Source organism: Ranitomeya imitator, chromosome 5 (genome assembly GCF_032444005.1).
Source record: "Ranitomeya imitator isolate aRanImi1 chromosome 5, aRanImi1.pri, whole genome shotgun sequence".
In the NCBI taxonomy this organism is placed as follows: domain Eukaryota; kingdom Metazoa; phylum Chordata; class Amphibia; order Anura; family Dendrobatidae; genus Ranitomeya; species Ranitomeya imitator.
Genome location: NC_091286.1, coordinates 651,929,651 through 651,955,444, shown reverse-complemented (window position 1 = coordinate 651,955,444; position 25,794 = coordinate 651,929,651). Strand labels below are relative to the sequence as shown.

General features: G+C 44.8%; 1 protein-coding gene across 1 annotated transcript; it reads right to left on the bottom strand.

The window, feature by feature from the left end:
- Nucleotides 1-304: 304 nt before the first annotated feature.
- LOC138638684 (WD repeat and coiled-coil-containing protein-like) lies at nt 305-25,785 on the bottom strand. Its single transcript, XM_069728177.1, has 4 exons — nt 25,674-25,785; nt 16,541-18,440; nt 6,115-6,229; nt 305-5,206 (listed from the first exon to the last, which is right to left on the bottom strand). Exons 2-4 carry the CDS (start codon nt 18,419-18,421, stop codon nt 5,043-5,045), a joined length of 2,160 nt encoding a protein of 719 aa, XP_069584278.1. The 5' UTR covers nt 18,422-18,440; nt 25,674-25,785; the 3' UTR covers nt 305-5,042.
- Between the last annotated feature and the right edge of the window lie 9 nt (nt 25,786-25,794).

Sequence of the window (25,794 nt, the reverse complement as noted above, 5' to 3'; positions counted from 1 at the left end):
AAATGGAAAAAAATGTCCAACGTTCACTTTGTTCTGAAAAGAATAAAATAGGACTATGAGAGATTTCCAAATCGTTTCATTCTCATTTTCTTTACATTTTACACAGTGTCCCAAATTTTTATGGAATTAAAATTATACATACATTTACCGGTAAGTATAAAAAATAAAAAAGGCTGTGAAAATGTCCATATCCTTTGATTGAAAACAGAAAAGTATCTGGATTTCAATTATTTCAGGGTTAGAATAGTATGGTGCCAAGTTTTACCAACTCGCTGGTCTCAAAGGTAATAATGACAATATGGCATTAAGATTTGCCCCATTATAGGGTATTTATTTCTTGGACAAGTTCAGGGGTGAGGAGATATGTTACAGTGGAAGACAAGAAATACACAACTGTAAGAGCGTCACACGACTGCTACATTCACTGACATTCTTATATACCGTTTCCGACCCAAGAATAAAAAGTTTACATTCGGGGTTTTTCTGCTGGACACAGACAGAACTGAATGGGCAGTGCAGATTTTCTTCAATTTTCTCCTAATAATAAACTTTAACAACCAGAAGTAGACATATTACTGCAGATGTGAGAAGCCCATCGGCAGTTTTGGTGGACAGAGTCCTCGACATATTACTGCAGAGGTGAGAAGCCCATCGGCAGTTTTGGTGGACAGAGTCCTCGACATATTACTGCAGAGGTGAGAAGCCCATCGGCAGTTTTGGTGGACAGAGTCCTCGACATATTACTGCAGATGTGAGAAGCCCATCGGCAGTTTTGGTGGCCAGAGTCCTCGACATATTACTGCAGATGTGAGAAGCCCATCGGCAGTTTTGGTGGACAGAGTCCTCGACATATTACTGCAGATGTGAGAAGCCCATCGGCAGTTTTGGTGGACAGAGTCCTCGACATATTACTGCAGATGTGAGAAGCCCATCGGCAGTTTTGGTGGACAGAGTCCTCGACATATTACTGCAGATGTGAGAAGCCCATCGGCAGTTTTGGTGGACAGAGTCCTCGACATATTACTGCAGATGTGAGAAGCCCATCGGCAGTTTTGGTGGACAGAGTCCTCGACATATTACTGCAGATGTGAGAAGCCCATCGGCAGTTTTGGTGCACCAAGTCTTCGACATATTACTGTTGGCTTGAGAAGTCCATCAGCAGTTTTGGTGGACAGAGTCCTCGACATATTACTGCAGATGTGAGAAGCCCATCGGCAGTTTTGGTGGACAGAGTCCTCGACATATTACTGCAGATGTGAGAAGCCCATCGGCAGTTTTGGTGGCCAGAGTCCTCGACATATTACTGCAGATGTGAGAAGCCCATCGGCAGTTTTGGTGGACAGAGTCCTCGACATATTACTGTAGATGTGAGAAGCCCATCGGCAGTTTTGGTGCACCAAGTCTTCGACATATTACTGTTGGCTTGAGAAGTCCATCAGCAGTTTTGGTGGACAGAGTACTCGACATGTTACTGTAGATGTAAGATGCCCATTGGACATTTTGGTGCACCAAGTCCTAGCTTGTTGATGAGAGTCCGGCTCCGTTTACGATTATTAGCAAAAATGATCATCATTTACACTGGCAGGTAAATCTTTGCTTCCGTATCCAGCATTACAATCAATGACGTAATCCCAGTCCTGGCGGTGAGAACTCATAACATAACTTCTGCAGCTGAAGCACCATTATGAGGACACAAAGCTGGTCCTTTACATCCTGCAAAATAGGTTTCTCTATCTCCCTAGTGCCACCTAGTAGTGGTATCTTCTCTGTAAGTTGATGTGCAACACTAGGTGGAACAAACAAAAGTCTTATTTCCTTCCAGGAGGGAGCTAATTTGCCTGTTTTCCCGTAGATCATGGCCTTACTTAAATATTCTCCCTAAGGAAAGCCAGATTTCCCCCTCCAAATCCTGATAAGGGGCAGATACCCCAGAATATCTGTCAGTAGCTGGCTTCTATCCTTAGTCATGTTGCAAAGCTCTTTAAAACGGTCTTGACTTACAGGGTAGCCACTTCTACATTCTACAGCCACAATTTTCCTATGAAGCACTGCCACTAAAACTCCACCACCCGAAGCTCATTTACATCCAGTAACTGCCGGAAGAAGAAAAAAAAAAAAGAAGCCAAAACCCCCAAATTTGCTTGTTTGAAAGGAATCAATGAGCAAGATATTGTTATGTAATCTGAAAGCACCATACTGTAAGGGACCGAGACCCTGTTCCAGCAATGTGTCACTTACTAGGCTGTGTTTTGCTGTTCCAATACAATTAGTGTTTTATAATCAGAAGATTATCACTACAGGACTAGGCGTTTCATGCCTTCTAGTCCAACCACGCCCCCACTACTGATTGGCAGCTGTGTATAATGCACAGTGACAGAAAGTGGCCACTCAGTGATGTGGGCGGAGTTATACACAGCTCCAGAGAAAACTGTGATTCTATCACAACTGCTGCACCCAGTAAACTAAGTGATACATCACCGGAATCAGGGTCTCTGTCCCTACATCATACTGGGGTGAAATTACATAGTAAAAACCTGCTGCTAGATACCCTTTAACATAAAGGAGAGTGAGAAATGAGAAACTTTCAGACCCTTCAGACATAGCAGATCTCAGGAGTGGGAGGAGCACTTTACAAAATAAATCCATCCTGTTGGTTCTTCATGACATAAAACCCAGCATGCAAGTCTTCTGGCCACCATAATCCATTGCTGGTGGATCTAAATGGCAGGAGTATAGCCCCCCCAATAAGGGAGATGAAGGTACCAGGGCCACTGAAATCAGAAATCACATTCAGGTTTCCAACAATCTTGTAAAACAATGTTGTCACCCTCAACCTAAAAGCTGATCACTAGGTGTAGGGCTGCTGACCCCCAATCATCTGCTACTACTGGGAAACCATGCAGCAAGTGTATAATTCCCACGCAGCACCACCGCTGGTGAAATGAGGCATGGCAAGTGACAATACATGCACAATTTGATCAGGCCATCCAGAGCGGGAAATTAACTTTCATAGCTATTCTCCTACATGGACAATAGGTGGAGTCTCCAAATGTGTCATAGACAACCCCTCTAATGCACGGCAGTCCTATAACCTTGCATACTCCGCTACGAGTCACATTTCTGGACTGTTCCTGAGATCTACCTCTACGAAAGGCAGCAATTTTGTGGACTAACCACCAGATACACAACACTGCACCCTACTAATCTAAGCATAAGCACCTCGTCCTAAAACCATGCCTAGTGCGAGATGGGGTGGGAGAAGCGATGCCGGGATGACATCAGGCCAACATTAATAAACATACATTTTTTATTGCCGTTTTAGGGCAGGCGGGTGGTTTATTGATGTAATTTTGTAAAAGTCGTGTATACGTCGAGGTCAGCTACGACCCTATCCCCTTACATTATGCTAATGGCTTTAATGCGAAGCTGGCGTGTAGTCCTAGCCTTAAAGAATATGGACTTTTTTTTTTTTTTTTACTAAAGGGAATTTTTTTTTCTCTTTTCCCCTTGTACATTAGGTTATAATATTAGAACAGCACAATGAAAATAAATCAGAAAGGTAAAAAAAAAAAATAAAATAAAAAAACACATCCCTCACTTTATTCCCCCACTTCTTCCCATTATTTTTAATTTTCCTATTCTCCCTTTAATTATCGTTAATTACAAATAAAAACATAAGAGGGAAAAAAAGGAGAATCAACTGGATACGTCTGTGCCGCTGATCTTTGGAGGGGAAAACCCATGGAATAAGTTTTTGTTTTTTTTAAAAAATGAACCCTTTTAGAAAAGCCCTCCACCCATCAAAATTTTTATGCTCTTAATATATTGTAGTTATTATATTATTTAGCACTGTGAACTTACAATTGCTCATTTTGCCTTTCTACCTGAAAAAGTCTTCTCTTTTCCACTAGGTCTACAACATCACGAGATTAAGAACCGACGAGCTGAATCCTTCTAAGCTCCATGTAGAAACAGGAGGTCAATTTTCCCTGCATGAGTCATCACTGAAAAAGTCCCTGGCAGGGGGAGAAGGGAATTGAGGAGGGGGATGATAAATATTTCAGGGAAAAAGAGACTTCCTGTTTCGACATAGAGCAAAGAAAGAGAAGAATTAGCTGGGTAGAAAGGCAAAAGGAGCAATTGTAAGTACAAAGTGCGATGATGATTGCAATATATTAAGAGGATGAAAACTTCGATGGTAGAAGGCTTCTTTAATTTCACCTATTGTCTCCCCAATAAATTGGCAGTCTTCCATATATTAGATCACTGCCTAAAATGCCAGATCTGCCAGCCATCCAATATGTAACCAAAATAATTGTACAAAAATCTAGTTAGCGAAAAATGCTGGTTACTAGGACCATGGAGTTTGGCCACAGCCTTGTGACTACTGTCAGCAGCTACATTATGTCATTTCCCATCTCAGTCTGCGTTATTAGTCAGATTTAAAATAATAATAAATAATAATAATAATTTTAGGTGTTGAATATCTACATCAATGCAAATAAAATGCACAACTGTCATCACACCGTTCCATATAGCGCCGCGGCGCCTACACGAGCCGTCATACAGACTTGTATCTAATATGTCGCGCACACACTATAGATACGATCAGAGCCGGAACATGCAATAACAAAATATACATTCCTCATGCATGTCGGCCAGGACTTCGACACCTAGCAATAAGTACTGCAAATACTGACGGGCGCCGGTACAATCACCAGAGACACAATTCACTATGAGAATACAGAAGTCCCTCCTCCCACGCCGGCATCTTCTCCTGAACGTCCATGCTTCCTCTAACCTTATGGACCTGATGCTGGGCGCCCTCGTATGGGTGATGGGAGCCCCAGATTCAGGGCGTGTATTGCACAAAATACCAGGATATTCTCCTGACAGCACCAGAGAGAGGTAAGGAATCCTCACAACAGTCTGATTGGAAATGAGCATTATAAGGAAAAAAAAAAAAAAAAAAAAAAAAGGCGATGAAGCCTCAACCCCAGTGCATACGGTAAAGCCGATGAGCGAAATGGCTCTGCTGCACACTATGTAATGCTACTGGGAGGCTCTGCTGGACGGAAGCTAGCGGAGCTTATCGGGGATGCTGGTGGCCCCCTGGCGTCTCTGATGAATAGTTCCTGATTGGCTGAAAATGTTAAAGGGACGAAGCCTTCGTTATCGGCGGTCAGAGTAATCCAACAGGAAGAACCTGAAAAGAAGAGAAGGGAAACAATTAGGATTATAATGGAGTGCCAGATACAATATGCTGCGCTTCTGATGACTACAGTAATCAAAGCAAAAGGTGGCTACTTTGAAGAACCTAGAATATGAGACATATTTTCAGTTGTTTCACACTTTTGTGTTAAGTATATAATTCCACATGTGTTAATTCATAGTTTTGATGCCTTCAGTGTGAATGTACCATCTTCTTAGTCATGAAAATACAGAAAAATCTTTGAATGAGAAGGTGTGTCCAAACTTTTGGTCTGTACTGTATATATATATATATATATATATATATATATATATATATATATATATATATATATATATATATATAATGTGCTCCAAAGATCTTATGACCTTCTGGGGGGGGGGGGGCACAATGTGTGAAATAAATTAAAGAGTAAGTATAATAAACAATAAAAAATAAATAAAAACATGCAGATGGTGCCAGTAACAATCGCTGTTTCTGGCACTGCCCCTGTTGATAAGAAAAAAAAAAACCAAGTGTCTAATTTATTTTAAAAAAATAATTAAAACCTATGATACAAACAAACAATGAGCAAATACCCAGCAGAAAGTAAATAAATGTGCACCTACACGATGCACTTATATCAACAGGTTTTTTCTTATGTAACAAATAATTGTTATAAAATGGGGAACATATATTTTAGTGGTGCTTTGGAATTAAAGAAAAATTGTGAAAAACAGACACTTAAAAAAAAAAAAACGGGAAGAAGATTAAAGAGCACTGTTTTAGAACACTTAACATGGTGTGATGGTGTTTAAGAAAATACTGAAAAATGGCCCTGTCTGAAAAACAAAAAAAAGAAAGACATCAGGGGGGTCTAAGATCTACCTACTGATAACGGACAGGACCAGATAGTAACTCACCCAGCAGCATTTCCACCAGTGACAGACAGAACAGCTCCTGGATGGTGCCCAGACGCAGCTTGTTATCACACAGCAACACAGACTTCTTCACTGGTAAACTGTCCGAGTGATTCCTCTGCAGACATAAGGAGAGAACGTATAGATAATAATACTAAGACCTGCATGTCATTAATGTAATGAAGAACAAAGAAACAGGGCAAACAACACTGCAAGTCTCTGACTAACCTGTTATCTCACACTGCACAGCATTCAGAGACATGCCATACACACCACAGAACTCTACAGATCTCACTGGGGAGGAGGAGGTGAGCTGTGACATCTCCTATTGTGAATGGTGGATCCTATGTTATCTACTGTATATAGTGGTGTTATCAGTTATTGTACAGGAGGAGGAGGTGAGCTGTGACATCACCTATTGTGAATGGTGGATCATGTGTTATCTACTGTATATAGAGGTGTTATCAGTCATTGTACAGGAGGAGGAGGATGTGAGCTGTGACATCACCTATTGTGAATGGTGGAACCTGTGTTATCTACTGTATATAGAGGTGATATCAGTCATTGTACAGGAGGAGGAGGTGAGCTGTGACATCACCTATTGTGAATGGTGGATCCTGTGTTATCTACTGTATATAGAGGTGATATCAGTCATTGTACAGGAGGAGGAGGTGAGCTGTGACATCACCTATTGTGAATGGTGGATCTTGTGTTATCTACTGTATATAGAGGTGATATCAGTCATTGTACAGGAGGAGGAGGTGAGCTGTGACATCACCTATTGTGAATGGTGGATCCTGTGTTATCTACTGTATATAGAGGCAGCGGCCATTTCGCTGCCAGAATATGGCCATCGCTGATTGGTCGTGGCAATGGTCGTGGGCGTTTTGCCACGACCAATCAGAGACTTGGATTTCCATGACAGAGGCCGCGACCAATGAATATCAGTGACAGACAGACAGAAGTGACCCTTAAGGTACCGTCACACTAAGCGACGCTGCAGCGATACCGACAACGATCCGGATCGCTGCAGCGTCGCTGTTTGGTCGCTGGAGAGCTGTCACAAAGACCGCTCTCCAGCCACCAACGATCCCGAGGTCCCCGGTAACCAGGGTAAACATCGGGTAACTAAGCGCAGGGCCGCGCTTAGTAACCCGATGTTTACCCTGGTTACCATCGTTAAAGTAAAAAAAAAACAAACACTACATACTTACCTTCCGCTGTCTGTCCCCGGCGCTCTGCTTCTCTGGTCTGGCTGTGAGCGCCGGGCAGCCGGAAAGCAGAGCGGTGACGTCACCGCTCTGCTTTCCGGCCGCTGTGCTCACAGCCAGAGCAGAGAAGCAGAGCGCCGGGGACAGACAGCGGAAGGTAAGTATGTAGTGTTTGTTTTTTTTTTACTTTAACGATGGTAACCAGGGTAAACATCGGGTTACTAAGCGCGGCCCTGCGCTTAGTTACCCGATGTTTACCCTGGTTACCAGTGAAGACATCGCTGAATCAGCGTCACACACGCCGATTCAGCGATGTCTGCGGGGAGTCCAGCGACCAAATAAAGTGCTGGACTTTCTTCCCCGACCAGCGATATCACAGCAGGGGCCTGATCGCTGCTGCCTGTCACACTGGACGATATCGCTAGCGAGGACGCTGCAACGTCACGGATCGCTAGCGATATCGTCTAGTGTGACGGTACCTTTAGACAATTATATAGTAGATATAGAGGTGTTATCAGTAATTGTACAGGAGGAGGTGAGCTGTGACATCACCTATTGTGAATGGTAAATCCTGTATTATTTACTGTGCATAGAGGTGTTATCAGTCATTGTAGACTCTGTGATTATAAGGCTACGTTCACATTAGCGTTGCGCGCCGCTGCGTCGGCAACGCACGCCGCACAAAAAAACGCGCGCAAATGCACGCAAAAACGCTGCGTTTTGCGACGTGTGCGTCATTTTTTGACGAAAATCGGACGCACGAAAAATGCAACTTGTTGCATTTTCTTGCGTCCGACGCTAGCGTCGGAAACGACGCACGTTTCGGAAAACGCAACAAAAAAAACGCACGCGTCCCCCATGTTAAACATAGGGGCGCGTCGCCGACGCAACAGCGACGCACATTAGCGGAACGCTAATGTGAACGTAGCCTTAAAGAGACTGTTGAAAACTATTCTATACAAAACAGGAAGGGTCATAAGGCTTAGTGGTCAGAAAGAAAACTACAAAATTTCTGGATTATTTTAATAATGCAAGGAAACCTTAAAAAAAAAAAAAAAAAAAAAAAAAAAAAAAATAGAAATCACCAAATATGCTAAAAAAAAAAAGTTTAGACAACAATTTTTACCAAAACGTTCACTTTAAGGAGTGTTCTTTAAATGTTAGCGTCTTGGTAATTCCAGAGATAACGGAGCAGTCTCCGCTAATCTTGTTAGACAGTAATCTTTGCAGGAAGCCGGACCTCCTGTGAATCAGCCATTACCTTCCCTGAACCCTTCCCCTGCCTTCTTAAGGTACCTTCACACATAACGATATCGTTAACGATATCGTTGCTATTTGTGACGTAGCAACGATATCGTTAATGAAATCGTTATGTGTGACAGCGACCAACGATCAGGCCCCTGCTGGGAGATCGTTGGTCGCTGAATAAAGTCCAGAACTTTATTTCGTCGCTGGACTCCCTGGAGACATCGCTGGATCGGCGTGTGTGACACCGATTCAGCGATGTCTTCACTGGTAACCAGGGTAAACATCGGGTTACTAAGCGCAGGGCCGCGCTTAGTAACCCGATGTTTACCCTGGTTACCATGCTAAAAGTAAAAAAAAAACAAACAGTACATACTTACCTACCGCTGTCTGTCCTCCAGCGCTGTGCTCTGCACTCCTCCTGTACTGGCTGTGAGCCGGAAAGCAGAGCGGTGACGTCACCGCTCTGCTTTCCGGCTCCCAGACAGTACAGGAGGAGAGCAGAGAAGCAGAGCGCAGCGCTGGAGGATAGACAGCGGTAGGTAAGTATGTACTGTTTGTTTTTTTTTTACTTTTAGCATGGTAACCAGGGTAAACATCGGGTTACTAAGCGCGGCCCTGCGCTTAGTAACCCGATGTTTACCCTGGTTACCAGTGAAGACATCGCTGAATCGGCGTCACACACACCGATTCAGCGATTTCTGCGAGAGATCCAGCGACGAAATAAAGTTCTGGACTTTCTGCTCCGACAAACGATGGCACAGCAGGATCCAGATTGCTGCTGCGTGTCAAACATAACGATATCGCTAGCCAGGACACTGCAACGTCACGGATCGCTAGCGATATCGTTGTGAAGTTGGTCAGTGTGAAGGTACCTTTAAGGTACATTCACACTCAGCAACTTTACAACGAGAACGACAACAATCCGTGACGTTGCAGCGTCCTGGATAGCGATCTCGTTGTGTTTGACACGCAGCAGCAATCTGGATCCTGCTGTGACATCGCTGGTCGGAGCAGAAAGTCCAGAACTTTATTTCGTCGTCAGGTCGGCGTGTATCGTCATGTTTGACAGCAAAAGCAACGATGCCTGCAAAGTTTTACATGGAGCGAGAACGATAAGTGAGTCGCCGTTACGTCACTGGATCGCTCCTGCATAGTTCTGCTGTTGCCGTGTTTGACATCTCTGCAGCGACCTAAACAGCGTCGCTGAGTGTGACGGTACCTTTATCCTAAAACTTTTACTTTTAGGATATTGGGGACAGAAGAGCTGGAATTGGAGTTTACTGGGATTTTCAATTTGGGACTAGAAGGGCGTTCTCGCTTTCAGGCCACGTTCACACGCTCAGTATTTGGTCAGTATTTTACATCAGTATTTGTAAGCTGAAACCAGGAGTGGGTGATAAATACAGAAGTGGTGACGCGTTATTATTATACTTTTCCTCTGATTGTTCCCCTCCTGGTTTTGCATTACACAAACTGATGTGGAAGCTAAGAGCTAGGCAACTAAATCGCCTCTGTCATCTGCCGTCACTTTAAAAATTCAGGGAAAAGACATGGTTGACAACATAATTTTTTTTTAGCGGGATGAGCTGTAGTTTTTAATTTCACCATTTATTTTACTGTTCATCTGGTATAAAAAAAAAAAAAATCTCAGAGCCTTTAAATTGTGAAAAAAAAATCTGCTAATGTTTTTTGGGTTTGGCTTTTATGTCATTCTTTTATATGGTAAAAATTAGGTGGGAACACGATTCTCCAGGTCGGTACAAATCACAGTGATACCATTTTTTTTCTCTTTTCTTATTTATGTGGTGGAAAAAAAAAAAAAAAAAAAAAAATTCAGAAATTTAAGAAAAAAAAATACATTTTTTATTTTAAGTTTTTATTGACACCATTTTTGGGGTAGTTATAGTGTTTTCGATCGCTTCTTGCTGCAGTTTTTGTAGCGTTCCGGTGACTGAAAGATTTCATTTCTGGCTTGTTAGATTTTTTTTTCTTCTTGTTATGTCATTTGCTGATCAGGTGAATTACGTGTTCGATAGATAGGACTGTGACGGACGTAGCGATACCAAATGTTTAATTTTTAATAGTGGAAGTGATTAGAATTTTTATAATTGTAAAAACTTATATTTATTAGTCCCCCTAGGGGACTAGAACCTGCAGTTGTCTAATCGCTTGTACTATACTACATGTAAAAAATATAAATACACTACAAATAATAATAATAATACAAAAAAAATACAAATAAAATAAAAAATAAATAAATCGCAGTCTTGTACAAGCGCCAGGGTTTCAATGGAGCACCATTATGGCAATTATTAGAAACCTCAGTGTCCCGCAGCTGCCATCTCAACCCACAAATAGCGCCCCCTTGTACACACAGTGTAAATGCCGCAGTCAAATTGCCAGTAAGTGGTTAACAGGCACGGGGTGAGCTGCTGTTAGAGACAGGTGATGACTGTGTAACAGTCATCATCTGCTGGGAAAATCGAGATGCTCAGCTCCTGAGCCTGCATCAAAGAAGGGGACCATATATAGGACATCATGTGTCGGGAACAGGTGAAAGTTACTGAGGTTACAAGCATTAAGGTACCGTCACATTTAGCGACGCTGCAGCGATCTAGACATAGTAACATAGTTAGTAAGGCCGAAAAAAGACATTTGTCCATCCAGTTCAGCCTATATTCCATCATAATAAATCCCCAGATCTACGTCCTTCTACAGAACCTAATAATTGTATGATACAATATTGTTCTGCTCCAGGAAGACATCCAGGCCTCTCTTGAACCCCTCGACTGAGTTCGCCATCACCACCTCCTCAGGCAAGCAATTCCAGATTCTCACTGCCCTAACAGTAAAGAATCCTCTTCTATGTTGGTGGAAAAACCTTCTCTCCTCCAGACGCAAAGAATGCCCCCTTGTGCCCGTCACCTTCCTTGGTATAAACAGATCCTCAGCGAGATATTTGTATTGTCCCCTTATATACTTATACATGGTTATTAGATCGCCCCTCAGTCGTCTTTTTTCTAGACTAAATAATCCTAATTTCGCTAATCTATCTGGGTATTGTAGTTCTCCCATCAATGATGCCGATAGCTGCAGCGTCGCTGTGTGGTCGCTGGAGAGCTGTCACACAGACAGCTCTCCAGCGACCAACTATGCGAAGTCCCCTGGTAACCAGGATAAACATCGGGTTACTAAGCGCAGGGCCGCGCTTAGTAACCCGATGTTTACCCTGGTTACCAGCGTAAACGTAAAAAAAAAAAAAAAAAAAAAAAACACACTACATACTTACATTCCGGTGTCTGTCCCTGGCGCTGTGCTTCTCTGCACTGACTGTGAGCGCCGGCCGGAAAGCACAGCGGTGACGTCACCACTGTGCTCTGCTTTCCAGCCGGTGCTCACAGTGCAGGGAAGCAGAGCGCCGGGGGACAGACACCGGAATGTAAGTATGTAGTGTTTTAGTGTTTTTTTTTTTTTACGTTTACGCTGGTAACCAGGGTAAACATCGGGTTACTAAGCGCGGCCCTGCGCTCAGTAACCCAATGTTTACCCTGGTTACCAGTGAAGACATCGCTGAATCGGCGTCACACACGCCGATTCAGCGATGTCTGCGGGAGATCCAGCGACGAAATAAAGTTCTGGCCTTTCTGCTCCGACCAACGATGTCACAGCAGGTTCCAGATCGCTGCTGCCTGTCACACTGGACGATATCGCTATCCAGGACGCTGCAATGTCACGGATCGCTAGCGATATCGTTCAGTGTGAAGGTACCTTTACTCAAGATCGTCTCGTGAAAAAAAAAGAATTTGCAAAGTTACTCTGCGCTATGAGAGGATCTAAAGTTAGCAAAATAACAAAATTGATCCCGCTTGCTTCTACCTTGGTAGAGCCAGCACATGTGATGGCTGCAGCCAATCAGTGACCGTGGCAGTCAGATGCTGCATTAACACTGAGGCCACTGATTGGCTGCAGGGGTCACATTGTGACCACTAGTAAACGAAGACTGCAGGTCAGAACTGGATCGCCCGCAAAGTCCAGTTTATTTTGATATTTTATCACTTTTGCTCCCCTTTTCTGCTACTGCTATGTTTTCTTTTTGCTCCTTAGTTTATCCTCACCTTCTACCAAGAATCATTACTATTTTATTCCTCTGTCTCCATAGTTTTTTTTTTTTTTTTTTTTGCGTGATGTCGTATCTTTCGATTGAAGCCTTTCAATTTACGATTTTATGTACCGAAAAACAAAAACACAAATTCCAAGAGGGGTGAAATTGCAAAAAAACAAACAAACAAACAAACAAAAAAAAAAAACACAATTCCATCATTGGTTTCGGGGTTTGTTTTGACAGCGTATTTTGTACGGTAAAAATTGTTTCGGCAGCACGACTCTCCAAATCAATAAGATTGTGGTGATGCAAAACTTGTATAATGAATTCAGAAATTTGTAAAAAAAAAATAAAAAAAACAAACAAACAACCTTACACACACACACACACACACACACACACACACACACACATATATACAGTGGGGCAAAAAAGTATTTAGTCAGTCAGCAATAGTGCAAGTTCCACCACTTAAAAAGATGAGAGGTGTCTGTAATTTACATCATAGGTAGACCTCAACTATGGGAGACAAACTGAGAAAAAAAAATCCAGAAAATCACATTGTCTGTTTTTTTAACATTTTATTTGCATATTATGGTGGAAAATAAGTATTTGGTCAGAAACAAAATTTCATCTCAATACTTTGTAATATATCCTTTGTTGGCAATGACAGAGGTCAAACGTTTTCTGTAAGTCTTCACAAGGTTGCCACACACTGTTGTTGGTATGTTGGCCCATTCCTCCATGCAGATCTCCTCTAGAGCAGTGATGTTTTTGGCTTTTCGCTTGGCAACACGGACTTTCAACTCCCTCCAAAGGTTTTCTATAGGGTTGAGATCTGGAGACTGGCTAGGCCACTCCAGGACCTTGAAATGCTTCTTACGAAGCCACTCCTTCGTTGCCCTGGCGGTGTGCTTTGGATCATTGTCCTGTTGAAAGACCCAGCCACGTTTCATCTTCAATGCCCTTGCTGATGGAAAGAGGTTTGCACTCAAAATCTCACGATACATGGCCCCATTCATTCTTTCATGTACCCGGATCAGTCGTCCTGGCCCCTTTGCAGAGAAACAGCCCCAAAGCATGATGTTTCCACCACCATGCTTTACAGTAGGTATGGTGTTTGATGGATGCAACTCAGTATTCTTTTTCCTCCAAACACGACAAGTTGTGTTTCTACCAAACAGTTCCAGTTTGGTTTCATCAGACCATAGGACATTCTCCCAAAACTCCTCTGGATCATCCAAATGCTCTCTAGCAAACTTCAGACGGGCCCGGACATGTACTGGCTTAACCAGTGGGACACGTCTGGCACTGCAGGATCTGAGTCCATGGTGGCATAGTGTGTTACTTATGGTAGGCCTTATTACATTGATCCCAGCTCTCTGCAGTTCATTCACTAGGTCCCCCCGCATGGTTCTGGGATTTTTGCTCACCGTTCTTGTGATCATTCTGACCCCACAGGGTGGGATTTTGCGTGGAGCCCCAGATCGAGGGAGATTATCAGTGGTCTTGTATGTCTTCCATTTTCTAATTATTGCTCCCACTGTTGATTTCTTCACTCCAAGCTGGTTGGCTATTGCAGATTCAGTCTTCCCAGCCTGGTGCAGGGCTACAATTTTGTTTCTGGTGTCCTTTGACAGCTCTTTGGTCTTCACCATAGTGGAGTTTGGAGTCAGACTGTTTGAGGGTGTGCACAGGTGTCTTTTTATACTGATAACAAGTTTAAACAGGTGCCATTACTACAGGTAATGAGTGGAGGAAAGAGGAGACTCTTAAAGAAGAAGTTACAGGTCTGTGAGAGCCAGAAATCTTGATTGTTTGTTTCTGACCAAATACTTATTTTCCACCATAATATGCAAAAAAAATGATAAAAAAAACAGACAATGTGATTTTCTGGATTTTTTTTTCTCAGTTTGTCTCCCATAGTTGAGGTTTACCTATGATGTAAATTACAGACGCCTCTCATCTTTTTAAGTGATGGAACTTGCACTATTGCTGACTGACTAAATACTTTTTTGCCCCACTGTATATATATATCGGCATTTTCGGAGACCCATAACTTTTTCACTTTTCTGTTGATGGAGCTGTGTGATTTTTTTCAGAGGTTATACAGCTCAATTTCTGGAGTTTCTACTTGTCCATTATGTAGTTTACAGTACAAGTTATATTAAATTTATATTTTACATTTTGATAGATCGGACTTCCGTGGATGATACTGAGTATTAAAATTTGGTTTAATGTTTATATATATTTAAGGAGGTTGTCCACTGGTTTATCACTGATGAACTATCCTTAGGAAAGGTCACCAATGTCTAATCGGTTGGGGTCCGACACTTGGTAACCCAGTTCATCAGCTGTGCTTGGTGTCGGTGGCCGGAAATGCTGAATTGCGGAGCAGCTCCATCATCTGATAGTGGTCGCGACTGGATACTGCACATCCACCTCCTTTTCGAATCAACAGGAAGCGTGCAGTACATAGTCACAGCCACCATCAGAAGACGAAGCAACTCCGCAAATGCGCATTCCCAGCCGGCGGCCACCGGCAATAAGAACAGCTGATCGGCGGGAGTGTCGGACCCTAACCAATCAGACATCGATGACCTATCCTAAAGGTACCGTCACACATAACGATATTGTTAACTATATCGTTGCAACGTCACGCTTTTGGTGACGTAGCAACGATCCCGCTAACGATCTCGTTATGTGTGACAGCGACCAACGATCAGGACCTTTTTTTGGTCGCTGATCACCCGCTGTCATCGCTGGATCGGCGTGTGTGACGCCGATCCAGCGATGTGTTCACTTGTAACCAGGGTAAATATCGGGTTACTAAGCGCAGGGCGGCGCTTAGTAACCCGATATTTACCCTGGTTACCATTGTAAAAGTTAAAAACAAAAAAACAGTACATACCGTACTTACATTTTGATGTCTGTCACATCCCCCGGCGTCCACAGGGTTAAAACTGCTTTCGGCAAGAGCGCTGCTAATGTACGCGCTCCGGCCGAGAGTTTCCCTACACTGACTGTCAGCGCCAGCCGTAAAACAGAGCACAGCGGTGACGTCACCGCTGTTACTGCCGGCGCTGACAGTGCAGGGAAACTCTCGGCAGCAGCGCGTGCATTAGCAGCGCTCTTGCCGAAAGCAGTTTTAACCCTGTGGACACCGGCGGGGGACGTGACAGACATCAGAATGCGAGTATGTAGTGTTTTTTTTTTTTTTTTTACTTTTACAATGGTAACCAGGGTAAATATCGGGTTACTAAGCGCGGCCCTGCACTTAGTAACCCGATGTTTACCCTGGTTACCCAGGGACTTCGGCATCGTTGAAGACAGTTTCAACGATGCCGAAGTCATTCCCCTGATCGTTGGTCGCTGGAGAGAGCTGTCTGTGTGACAGCTCCCCAGCGACCACACAACAACTTACCAACGATCACAGCCAGGTCGTATCGCTGGTCGTGATCGTTGGTAAGTCGTTTAGTGTAAAGGTACCTTTAGGCTAGGTCATCAATGATAAAGTAGTGGACATCCTCTTTAATGAGGGTGGGGAAATTGGATTTGAATATGTGTAGATTTTTCAATTTTTATATTTTTAACAGCTCTCTTTTTTTCTACGTTCCTTAAGATTACTTGAGCCTATGATTAATTCTATATACTGTACGGTAGATAGCTAATAGAATTGTCTTCTATGAAGTCCACCCTGTAAGGCTTCTAAGGCATACCAACACGGCTACCACAGGAGATCATCTGCTACCATGCAGACCTCATGTTTGAGATTCCAGAAGGGTGAGGGACAATGTTGGTCATTTTTAAGTTTTGGATGGAACTACATTTTTAGCAATAGAACCCATGAGTAAAACAAGGGAAATACCTGGCATATGATGGTAACAAACGGAGCCTCTCTAAAGGATGGGTAGGACAGATAGGACTTCCTTCCGTTCTGCGCCAGGTCTGTCAGATCTGATAGGCGTTGTTGGAGATTAGACATGTTGCAGCAAAGTCGCTCCAGGTTGCGGGACACATGTAGAATATCATGGTCAGGGACTGAGGTGGCGTTCTTCGATAGGTTCTTGCACACTTGGGATTGCAGTTTTGGAGATGCCGGTCTACTGGAAGGCTTCCGATGTGCCTCTAGACCTAACAGTACAGACCGATTTTTTGGCTCGGTGTCTAAGTTGTGTAAAGTGATCGTGGTCTTTTTATCCTCGAAATCGCTGGCGCTGGACGAAGGGCTTTGATCGCAGTTGTAACCACGGATCTCTTCTATGAGCTGCTTTTTACTTAAAGACTGACGTCCGGAGGAACTTCCCGGGATCAAAAGCTCACGGCACGTGGGAGACTGCTCATCTTTGTATAAAGAGTCCACATACTTCTTCCTTCCTTGTAATAAAGCTGAGGAGTCAAAGCTCGAGTGTGCGCTCGGGATCTCGGAGTCGTCGTCAAACATAACCTCTTTCACCATCAAACGGATTATATACTTATCGGAGCTGGAAGAGGGAAGGAAAGCTGGGTCGCACGTCTTCTGCCTCCCAACCAGCACTAAGAGCATCTTATCAGTCAGAAAGTACAAACCTTTAGGCCGCTCGTTCTTCTCAAGTTGGATTTGCTGGATGTTGGGCATGTTAGTAGACGTCAGTGAGTAGACTAGAACATGGCTACACGTATTTGAAGCAACGGCTACGATATGCGCACCAGGATCGAATGCCAAGATGTCCGGGACAAGAATCCCAGGGATGCTGACCTTCCTTGTGGACGTCACTTTCTTCTCGAAATTTACAAGGATCAGATGTGAGGAGTCTTGTCCGCTTCCTGTTATATAGTCCTTACGTTTCAAGTTGAGAAGCGGACTCAGGTCAGATTTAGAGCGATTGATCAAGATATGGGTTAGGTCCACAGTCCCGGGTGAAGTAACCGGTGAATCTGTAGATAGGGAAGTCCCAGAATCAGTTGATTTTCGCCCCACGTCTAAGGAGAACTCTTCGTCCATGAGCAGCAGGGCTGGTTGGACGGAGGGAGTCGTTTCGGAGGTTGCGGGCATGTCGAATGCAATGCCAGAATTTAATGCACATAACCTATCTAGGGGAAGCTCTGTAGCGACAGCCACCTGAGAGTCAACCGTAGATTCGATAGCACAAATGTACCCACCGACATCAAATATGGGGCAAAAAGTGCAGGGATTTAACATTTTGTGCTTGCTGTCCCAAATATAAGAGTAGAGTGCGCTACTGATGGCGACAACCAAACGGCTTCCATCTTTAGTCCAGCAAGCGCAATGAACAACCCCCGTGCTTTTGATGTCCGCCTTAACGCTAGCATTTTCCGAGCGTGCGGAATACAAGACAGAAACGTCCCGTTTGGTTAAAATAACCAAGATGTCTTTGCTTGGGTGCCACACACAGCCCTGCGGGAGAACAGGCAGGGGGTCCCCGACTTCACAGGTCTGAGAAACAACCAACTTGTTCTTCTCTGAATTATTGTAATACAGCTGCCAGACGGTCACGTGTTTTTTGTGTTGGACGGCCAGGAGTGCGGGTATGTCACTGGCATGAGCTGGACCCCAGTAGAGGCCGTGGACATGTTCAAATTGTCCGATCACCACAGAGCTGCCAAATTTGGGGTCTTCATTGTGAAGGTGCAAGGTGGTTAGAATGACTTGTTTGCCATCTGTCCAGGCTAAGCCGTGCACCGGATGTATGGCCTGGTACAAGGCATTGAGGCCACTTCTCAGGAGTTTACCCTTTCCTAACTCCATTGCTTTTCACCCAAAACATCTGTAGATACAAATAAGAGACACAGAATATCCTGGTTAGAACATGATGTATTTGATGCATGTAACAAGTGGTAAATAATTTGTGATACGCAGCTCAGCTGAATGACCGCCATATGAGCCAAGACTATCGGCCATGGTCCTGTGACGTGGCGTCACCCACAAAGCTCTCCACAGTGCGGGACCCCCATACATCTCCTCCCTCATTTCTGTCTATCGGCCTAACCGACCACTGCGCTCTGAAAATGACTTTAGACTAACCTCTGCACTAATCCGTACCTCCCACTCCCGACTCCAAGACTTCTCCCGTGCTGCGCCAATCCTCTGGAATGCTCTACCCCAAGATATTAGGACCATCCACAATTTGCAGAGTTTTAAAAACAACACATTGTTTACAGCAGCCTATGTGTGTGTACGTGTATGTACATGTGTGTGTGTGTACGTACATGTGTGTGTGTACGTGTACATGTGTGTACGGATGTATGTACGCGTGTGTGTACGTGTATGCGTGTGTGTACGTGTACATGTGTGTACGGGTGTGTGTACGTGTACATGTGTGTGTACGTACATGTGTGTACGTACATGTGTGTACGTGTGTGGGTGTATGTATATGTGTGTACATGTGTGTGTGTATGTATATGTGTGTATATATATGTGCATGCGTGCGTGCGTGTGACTCATTCATTAGTTATCTGAAATTAACTCTCCATCAAACTCCACCACACACACGGCCACACATATTGGCCGGTGACTAGCTCATGCAGCCTTTATCCATCCTCCACTCCCTGAAGATGGCTGCACCCTCACTGTAACTACACCCCTGTATTTTGTGTCCCCCCTCCACCTTATTGTAGATTGTTAGCTGTTACGGGCAGGAGGACTGCACTGGCCACCAATGAATTTCTCTCTATCAGGTAACAAAGGGGCTATAGAACCACTCTGAGGTAAAAATGTGGTGCAGAGCGGTGACGGCTATTTTAGATTAACTCTTTAGATGCCGATTTGGCTAAACAATAGTTACTGACCAATCAGCTCCAAAAGGGTTAATCGGGCGAGGTGACGTCGCGACCGCCCCATCCACTGTGACATTGCTGTGATTGGCTGATCAATTCTGACCAGCCAATCCCAGCGATCGCCGATGTGGGAAGAGGAGGGGCAGTACAGCCCATGGGGGCGATCTTCACTCGGTCACCGCATGTATATATCGCCGTGTGGGAACGCAGCTCGCGCAGCGCAATACATATACGGCGCAGGTGGTGAAGGGGTTAATTTAATGTGAGGCGCTGGTTTTTATTGGATTAAAGTGACTTTAATGTAAAAAATAATACTATATTACAGTGGGGCAAAAAAGTATTTAGTCAGTCAGCAATAGTGCAAGTTCCACCACTTAAAAAGATGAGAGGCGTCTGTAATTTACATCATAGGTAGACCTCAACTAAGGGAGACAAACTGAGAAAAAAAAATCCAGAAAATCACATTGTCTGTTTTTTTAACATTTTATTTGCATATTATGGTGGAAAATAAGTATTTGGTCAGAAACAAAATTTCATCTCAATACTTTGTAATATACAGGTCCTTCTCAAAAAATTAGCATATAGTGTTAAATTTCATTATCTACCATAATGTAATGATTACAATTAAACTTTCATATATTATAGATTCATTATCCACCAACTGAAATTTGTCAGGTCTTTTATTGTTTTAATACTGATGATTTTGGCATACAACTCCTGATAACCCAAAAAACTTGTCTCAATAAATTAGCATATTTCACCCATCCAATCAAATAAAAGTGTTTTTTAATAACAAACAAAAAAACCAACAAATAATAATGTTCAGTTATGCACTCAATACTTGGTCGGGAATCCTTTGGCAGAAATGACTGCTTCAATGCGGCGTGGCATGGAGGCAATCAGCCTGTGACACTGCTGAGATGTTATGGAGGCCCAGGATGCTTCAATAGCGGCCTTAAGCTCATCCAGAGTGTTGGGTCTTGCGTCTCTCAACTTTCTCTTCACAATATCCCACAGATTCTCTATGGGGTTCAGGTCAGGAGAGTTGGCAGGCCAATTGAGCACAGTAATACCATGGTCAGTAAACCATTTACCAGTGGTTTTGGCACTGTGAGCAGGTGCCAGGTCGTGCTGAAAAATGAAATCTTCATCTCCATAAAGCATTTCAGCCGATGGAAGCATGAAGTGCTCCAAAATCTCCTCATAGCTAGCTGCATTGACCCTGCCCTTGATGAAACACAGTGGACCAACACCAGCAGCTGACATGGCACCCCACACCATCACTGACTGTCGGTACTTGACACTGGACTTCAGGCATTTTGGCATTTCCTTCTCCCCAGTCTTCCTCCAGACTCTGGCACCTTGATTTCCGAATGACATGCAAAATTTGCTTTCATCAGAAAAAAGTACTTGGGACCACTTAGCAACAGTCCAGTGCTGCTTCTCTGTAGCTCAAAAGTGGCTTTACCTGGGGAATGCGGCACCTGTAGCCCATTTCCTGCACACGCCTGTGCACGGTGGCTCTGGATGTTTCCACACCAGACTCAGTCCACTGCTTCCTCAGGTTCCCCAAGGTCTGGAATCGGTCCTTCTCCACAATCTTCCTCAGGGTCCTGTCTCCTCTTCTCGTTGTACAGCGTTTTCTGCCACATTGTTTCCTTCCAACACACTTACCATTGAGGTGCCTTGATACAGCACTCTGGGAACAGCCTATTTGTTGAGAAATTTCTTTCTGGGTCTTACCCTCTTGCTTGAGGGTGTCAATGATGGCCTTCTTGACATCTGTCAGGTCGCTAGTCTTACCCATGATGGGGGTTTTGAGTAATGAACCAGGCAGGGAGTTTATAAAAGCCTCAGGTATCTTTTGCATGTGTTTAGAGTTAATTAGTTGATTCAGAAGATTAGGGTAATAGGTCGTTTAGAGAAACTTTTCTTGATATGCTAATTTATTGAGACAGGTTTTTTGGGTTATCAGGAGTTGTATGCCAAAATCATCAGTATTAAAACAATAAAAGACCTGACAAATTTCAGTTGGTGGATAATGAATCTATAATATATGAAAGTTTAATTGTAATCATTACATTATGGTAAATAATGAAATTTAACACTATATGCTAATTTTTTGAGAAGGACCTGTATCCTTTGTTGGCAATGACAGAGGTCAAACGTTTTCTGTAAGTCTTCACAAGGTTGCCACACACTGTTGTTGGTATGTTGGCCCATTCCTCCATGCAGATCTCCTCTAGAGCAGTGATGTTTTTGGCTTTTCGCTTGGCAACACGGACTTTCAACTCCCTCCAAAGGTTTTCTATAGGGTTGAGATCTGGAGACTGGCTAGGCCACTCCAGGACCTTGAAATGCTTCTTACGAAGCCACTCCTTCGTTGCCCTGGCGGTGTGCTTTGGATCATTGTCATGTTGAAAGACCCAGCCACGTTTCATCTTCAATGCCCTTGCTGATGGAAGGAGGTTTGCACTCAAAATCTCACGATACATGGCCCCATTCATTCTTTCATGTACCCGGATCAGTCGTCCTGGCCCCTTTGCAGAGAAACAGCCCCAAAGCATGATGTTTCCACCACCATGCTTTACAGTAGGTATGGTGTTTGATGGATGCAACTCAGTATTCTTTTTCCTCCAAACACGACAAGTTGTGTTTCTACCAAACAGTTCCAGTTTGGTTTCATCAGACCATAGGACATTCTCCCAAAACTCCTCTGGATCATCCAAATGCTCTCTAGCAAACTTCAGACGGGCCCGGACATGTACTGGCTTAAGCAGTGGGACACGTCTGGCACTGCAGGATCTGAGTCCATGGTGGCGTAGTGTGTTACTTATGGTAGGCCTTGTTACATTGGTCCCAGCTCTCTGCAGTTCATTCACTAGGTCCCCCCGCATGGTTCTGGGATTTTTGCTCACCGTTCTTGTGATCATTCTGACCCCACGGGGTGGGATTTTGCGTGGAGCCCCAGATCGAGGGAGATTATCAGTGGTCTTGTATGTCTTCCATTTTCTAATTATTGCTCCCACTGTTGATTTCTTCACTCCGAGCTGGTTGGCTATTGCAGATTCAGTCTTCCCAGCCTGGTGCAGGGCTACAATTTTGTTTCTGGTGTCCTTTGACAGCTCTTTTGTCTTCACCATAGTGGAGTTTGGAGTCAGACTGTTTGAGGGTGTGCACAGGTGTCTTGTTATACTGATAACAAGTTTAAACAGGTGCCATTACTACAGGTAATGAGTGGAGGAAAGAGGAGACTCTTAAAGAAGAAGTTACAGGTCTGTGAGAGCCAGAAATCTTGATTGTTTGTTTCTGACCAAATACTTATTTTCCACCATAAAATGCAAATAAAATGTTAAAAAAACAGACAATGTGATTTTCTGGATTTTTTTTTCTCAGTTTGTCTCCCATAGTTGAGGTCTACCTATGATGTAAATTACAGACACCTCTCATCTTTTTAAGTGGTGGAACTTGCACTATTGCTGACTGACTAAATACTTTTTTGCCCCACTGTATATACACACACAATATTTACTAGCCCCACAGGGGGACTTGTGCACAGGGCTGTGGAGCTGGAGGTTTAGCTTAGCGACCCCACAGCCCTGCTGGTACACGTGATCCTCCGGCTGTATACATAATACCTCACACTACACGATGCTGGACTTGATTTCTTATTCCGCAGTTTCTATTTTTTTGTTGTTGTATTTTTTAAGTCATAACAAGAAAAATAAAAAAATAGAATAAAGTACAATGCAGCGAGGAGCCCTGGTGTGAATACACTTAAAAAACAGCTACAAAAGTGATAAAACTGGCACAAAAATGGGCATCAAAGTGGGCACTGAAGGGCGTTATTGAATGGGTTAAATGACTTTGAGCCACTGACCTCCCCCCACCATTACACGGATAGTGACGGGCCCTCCAGCCTGGCCCAAATCTGTTCTGGGCAGAAAATTGGGCCAACAGTCAATTTTCACAGATCTGCTCCAGGCTACAGTGACCTGACTTTGATGCGGCCCGTCACTATCTGGGTAATGGTGGGGTGAGATCAGTGGCCCAAAGCCATTTAACCCTTTCAATAACGCCCTTCAGTGCCCACTATTTTCGGATGCTTTAATGAGTATTCACATCAGTGCCCCGCGCTGCATTGTATTTTATTATTGTCGTTAAACCTGTAAAAAACAGAAAAAAAAAAAAAAAGAAATTGCCGAATAAGAATCCTAGTCCAGCATTGTGTACACTACCTCTAGAGTGCGGTGCGTCATCCATCCCGCCAGCCTTATACTGCCCGGCCGCCTAATAGACCATGCCTCCTGCACAGCATCCTAGGCTGTGGACTATGGCAGGCCCAGAAACCATTGTTAGGCCTAGAGATGCCACAAGAGCCATCAGCACCCAGGGATTGCACTGCGGGGAGGCGACGAAGTGACAGAGGGAGCAATCTCCCTCTGTCAAACTCCTTACATGTAGCAGTCACCATTCACCGAGGCATGTAAGGAGTTAATTGTGCCGCTGCAAGTGCTGACAGCGCTCACTCCTCAGTGCTGTACCTCTGTGGGAAATGAGCGCTGGTAGAGGGAGCCCCAGTGTCACCATCCCAGGATCAAGATGCAGCGGCATTTCACGTCGTCCTCCTATTATTACTGCTCCTCCTATTATTACTCCTCCTATTACTCCTCCTCTTATTACTCCAATTATTACTCCTCCTATTATTGCTCATCCTATTATTACTACTTCTACTCCTCCTATTACTACTCCTCCTCTCCTCCTATTACTTCTCCTATTATTACTCCTCCTATTACTCCTCCTCCTCCTATTATTGCTCATCCTATTACTTCTCCTATTATTACTCCTCCTATTACTCCTCCTCCTTCTACTACTAATACTCCTCCTCCTATTATTAGTCCTCCTCCTATTATTACTAGTACTCCTACTGAAGATTCCCAGGCACAGGCTGCTGCCCCCCACCCAGCACTGTAGCTCTACTACCATCACAGCAGACCCCCCATGTGCACAGGGCACTTACCCACCACTCGGGACTGTGGCCGGTGTCGGAGAGCGCTGCCGACTCCTGCAGGTCGGTCATTATGGCCGGCGATAAGTCTGCTTGCTCACTCTGGGAGGAGGCACTAAGCTCTTTAGCCATCTGTGGATTGTCCTCTCAGGGAGGGGCGATGAGGAGAACAATACCGGCACCGGGGGCACCAGGCTGCTGTACCTAACATTCTAAGACAAACTTACCGGCTCCCCCCTCATGGAAGAAAAGACTGGAGACAAACTGGAAGATCCCTATTTATAGGCGTGGGGAACAGCTGTCCTGGAGGGTCTGCACACAGGAAAAAAGAGCAGCTAACCGGGGGGGGGGGGGGGGGGCTGCAAAGAGGGGGACTGGCTCTCGCAGGGGGTCCGCAAACATGACAGGAGGGAATCGGCTGCCCCGGGCATCTACAAATCGGGGGGGGGGGGGGGGGGTTGGACACTGTGGGGGGCTCGCAAGAAGTCTGCAAAATGGGGGATTGGCTCTCCCAGGGGGTCTGCAAACATGACAGGAGGGAATCGGCTGCCCTAGGCATCTACAAATCTGGGGGGGGGGGGGGTTGGGGGGTGGACACTGTGGGGGGCTCGCAAGAAGTCTGCAAAGTGGGGGATTGGCTCTACCAGGGGGTCTGCAAACAGGAGCAAGGGCTGGCTGAACTGGGGCGGTGGCATCTGCAAACAGGGGGACCGGCTCTCCCAGGGGGTCCACAAATATGAAGGGAAGGTATCGGATGCCCCGAGGGGTCTGCTAACAGAGGGAACCTGCTGCCCCAGGGTGTCCTCCAACAGTAGGACTGAGAAGTCTGCCCTAAGGAATCCACAAGTAGGGGGGACCACCTGCTCTGGGGAGTCCGCAAAATGGGGGGGATCACATGCTCCAGGGGGTCTGCAATCAATGGGGGCCCAGCTGGCCTGGTGTGTCTGCCACCAAGGACGGATCCAACTGCCCAGGGGTCCACAAGAAGGGGGCGTCACATAATGTCCGCCTGCCGGTGTGGCCTCATCACATCCTCTGGAGGCTGGGACCGGGACCAGTGATGGGAGATCTGGGACCCTCCTCAATGTATATACACAGATGGGTTGTCGCCATTTAGCCCGACCGCTGTGAGGCATGCTGAGTGTTGTAGTACTAATGCCCCCTCCCTACACAGCGATCGCTACAGGCAAACGAAGACCCCCAGCGCCCACCTCACCTGCTCTCCGGACACCGCCACCGTCCGTACGACTGCTTCCCGGGCAGTGACGTCACCAGGCCCACGGAGCTTCCTGATTGGCTCGTTGGACCGTCGCCCACTCATCTTCCGTACAGAGGCG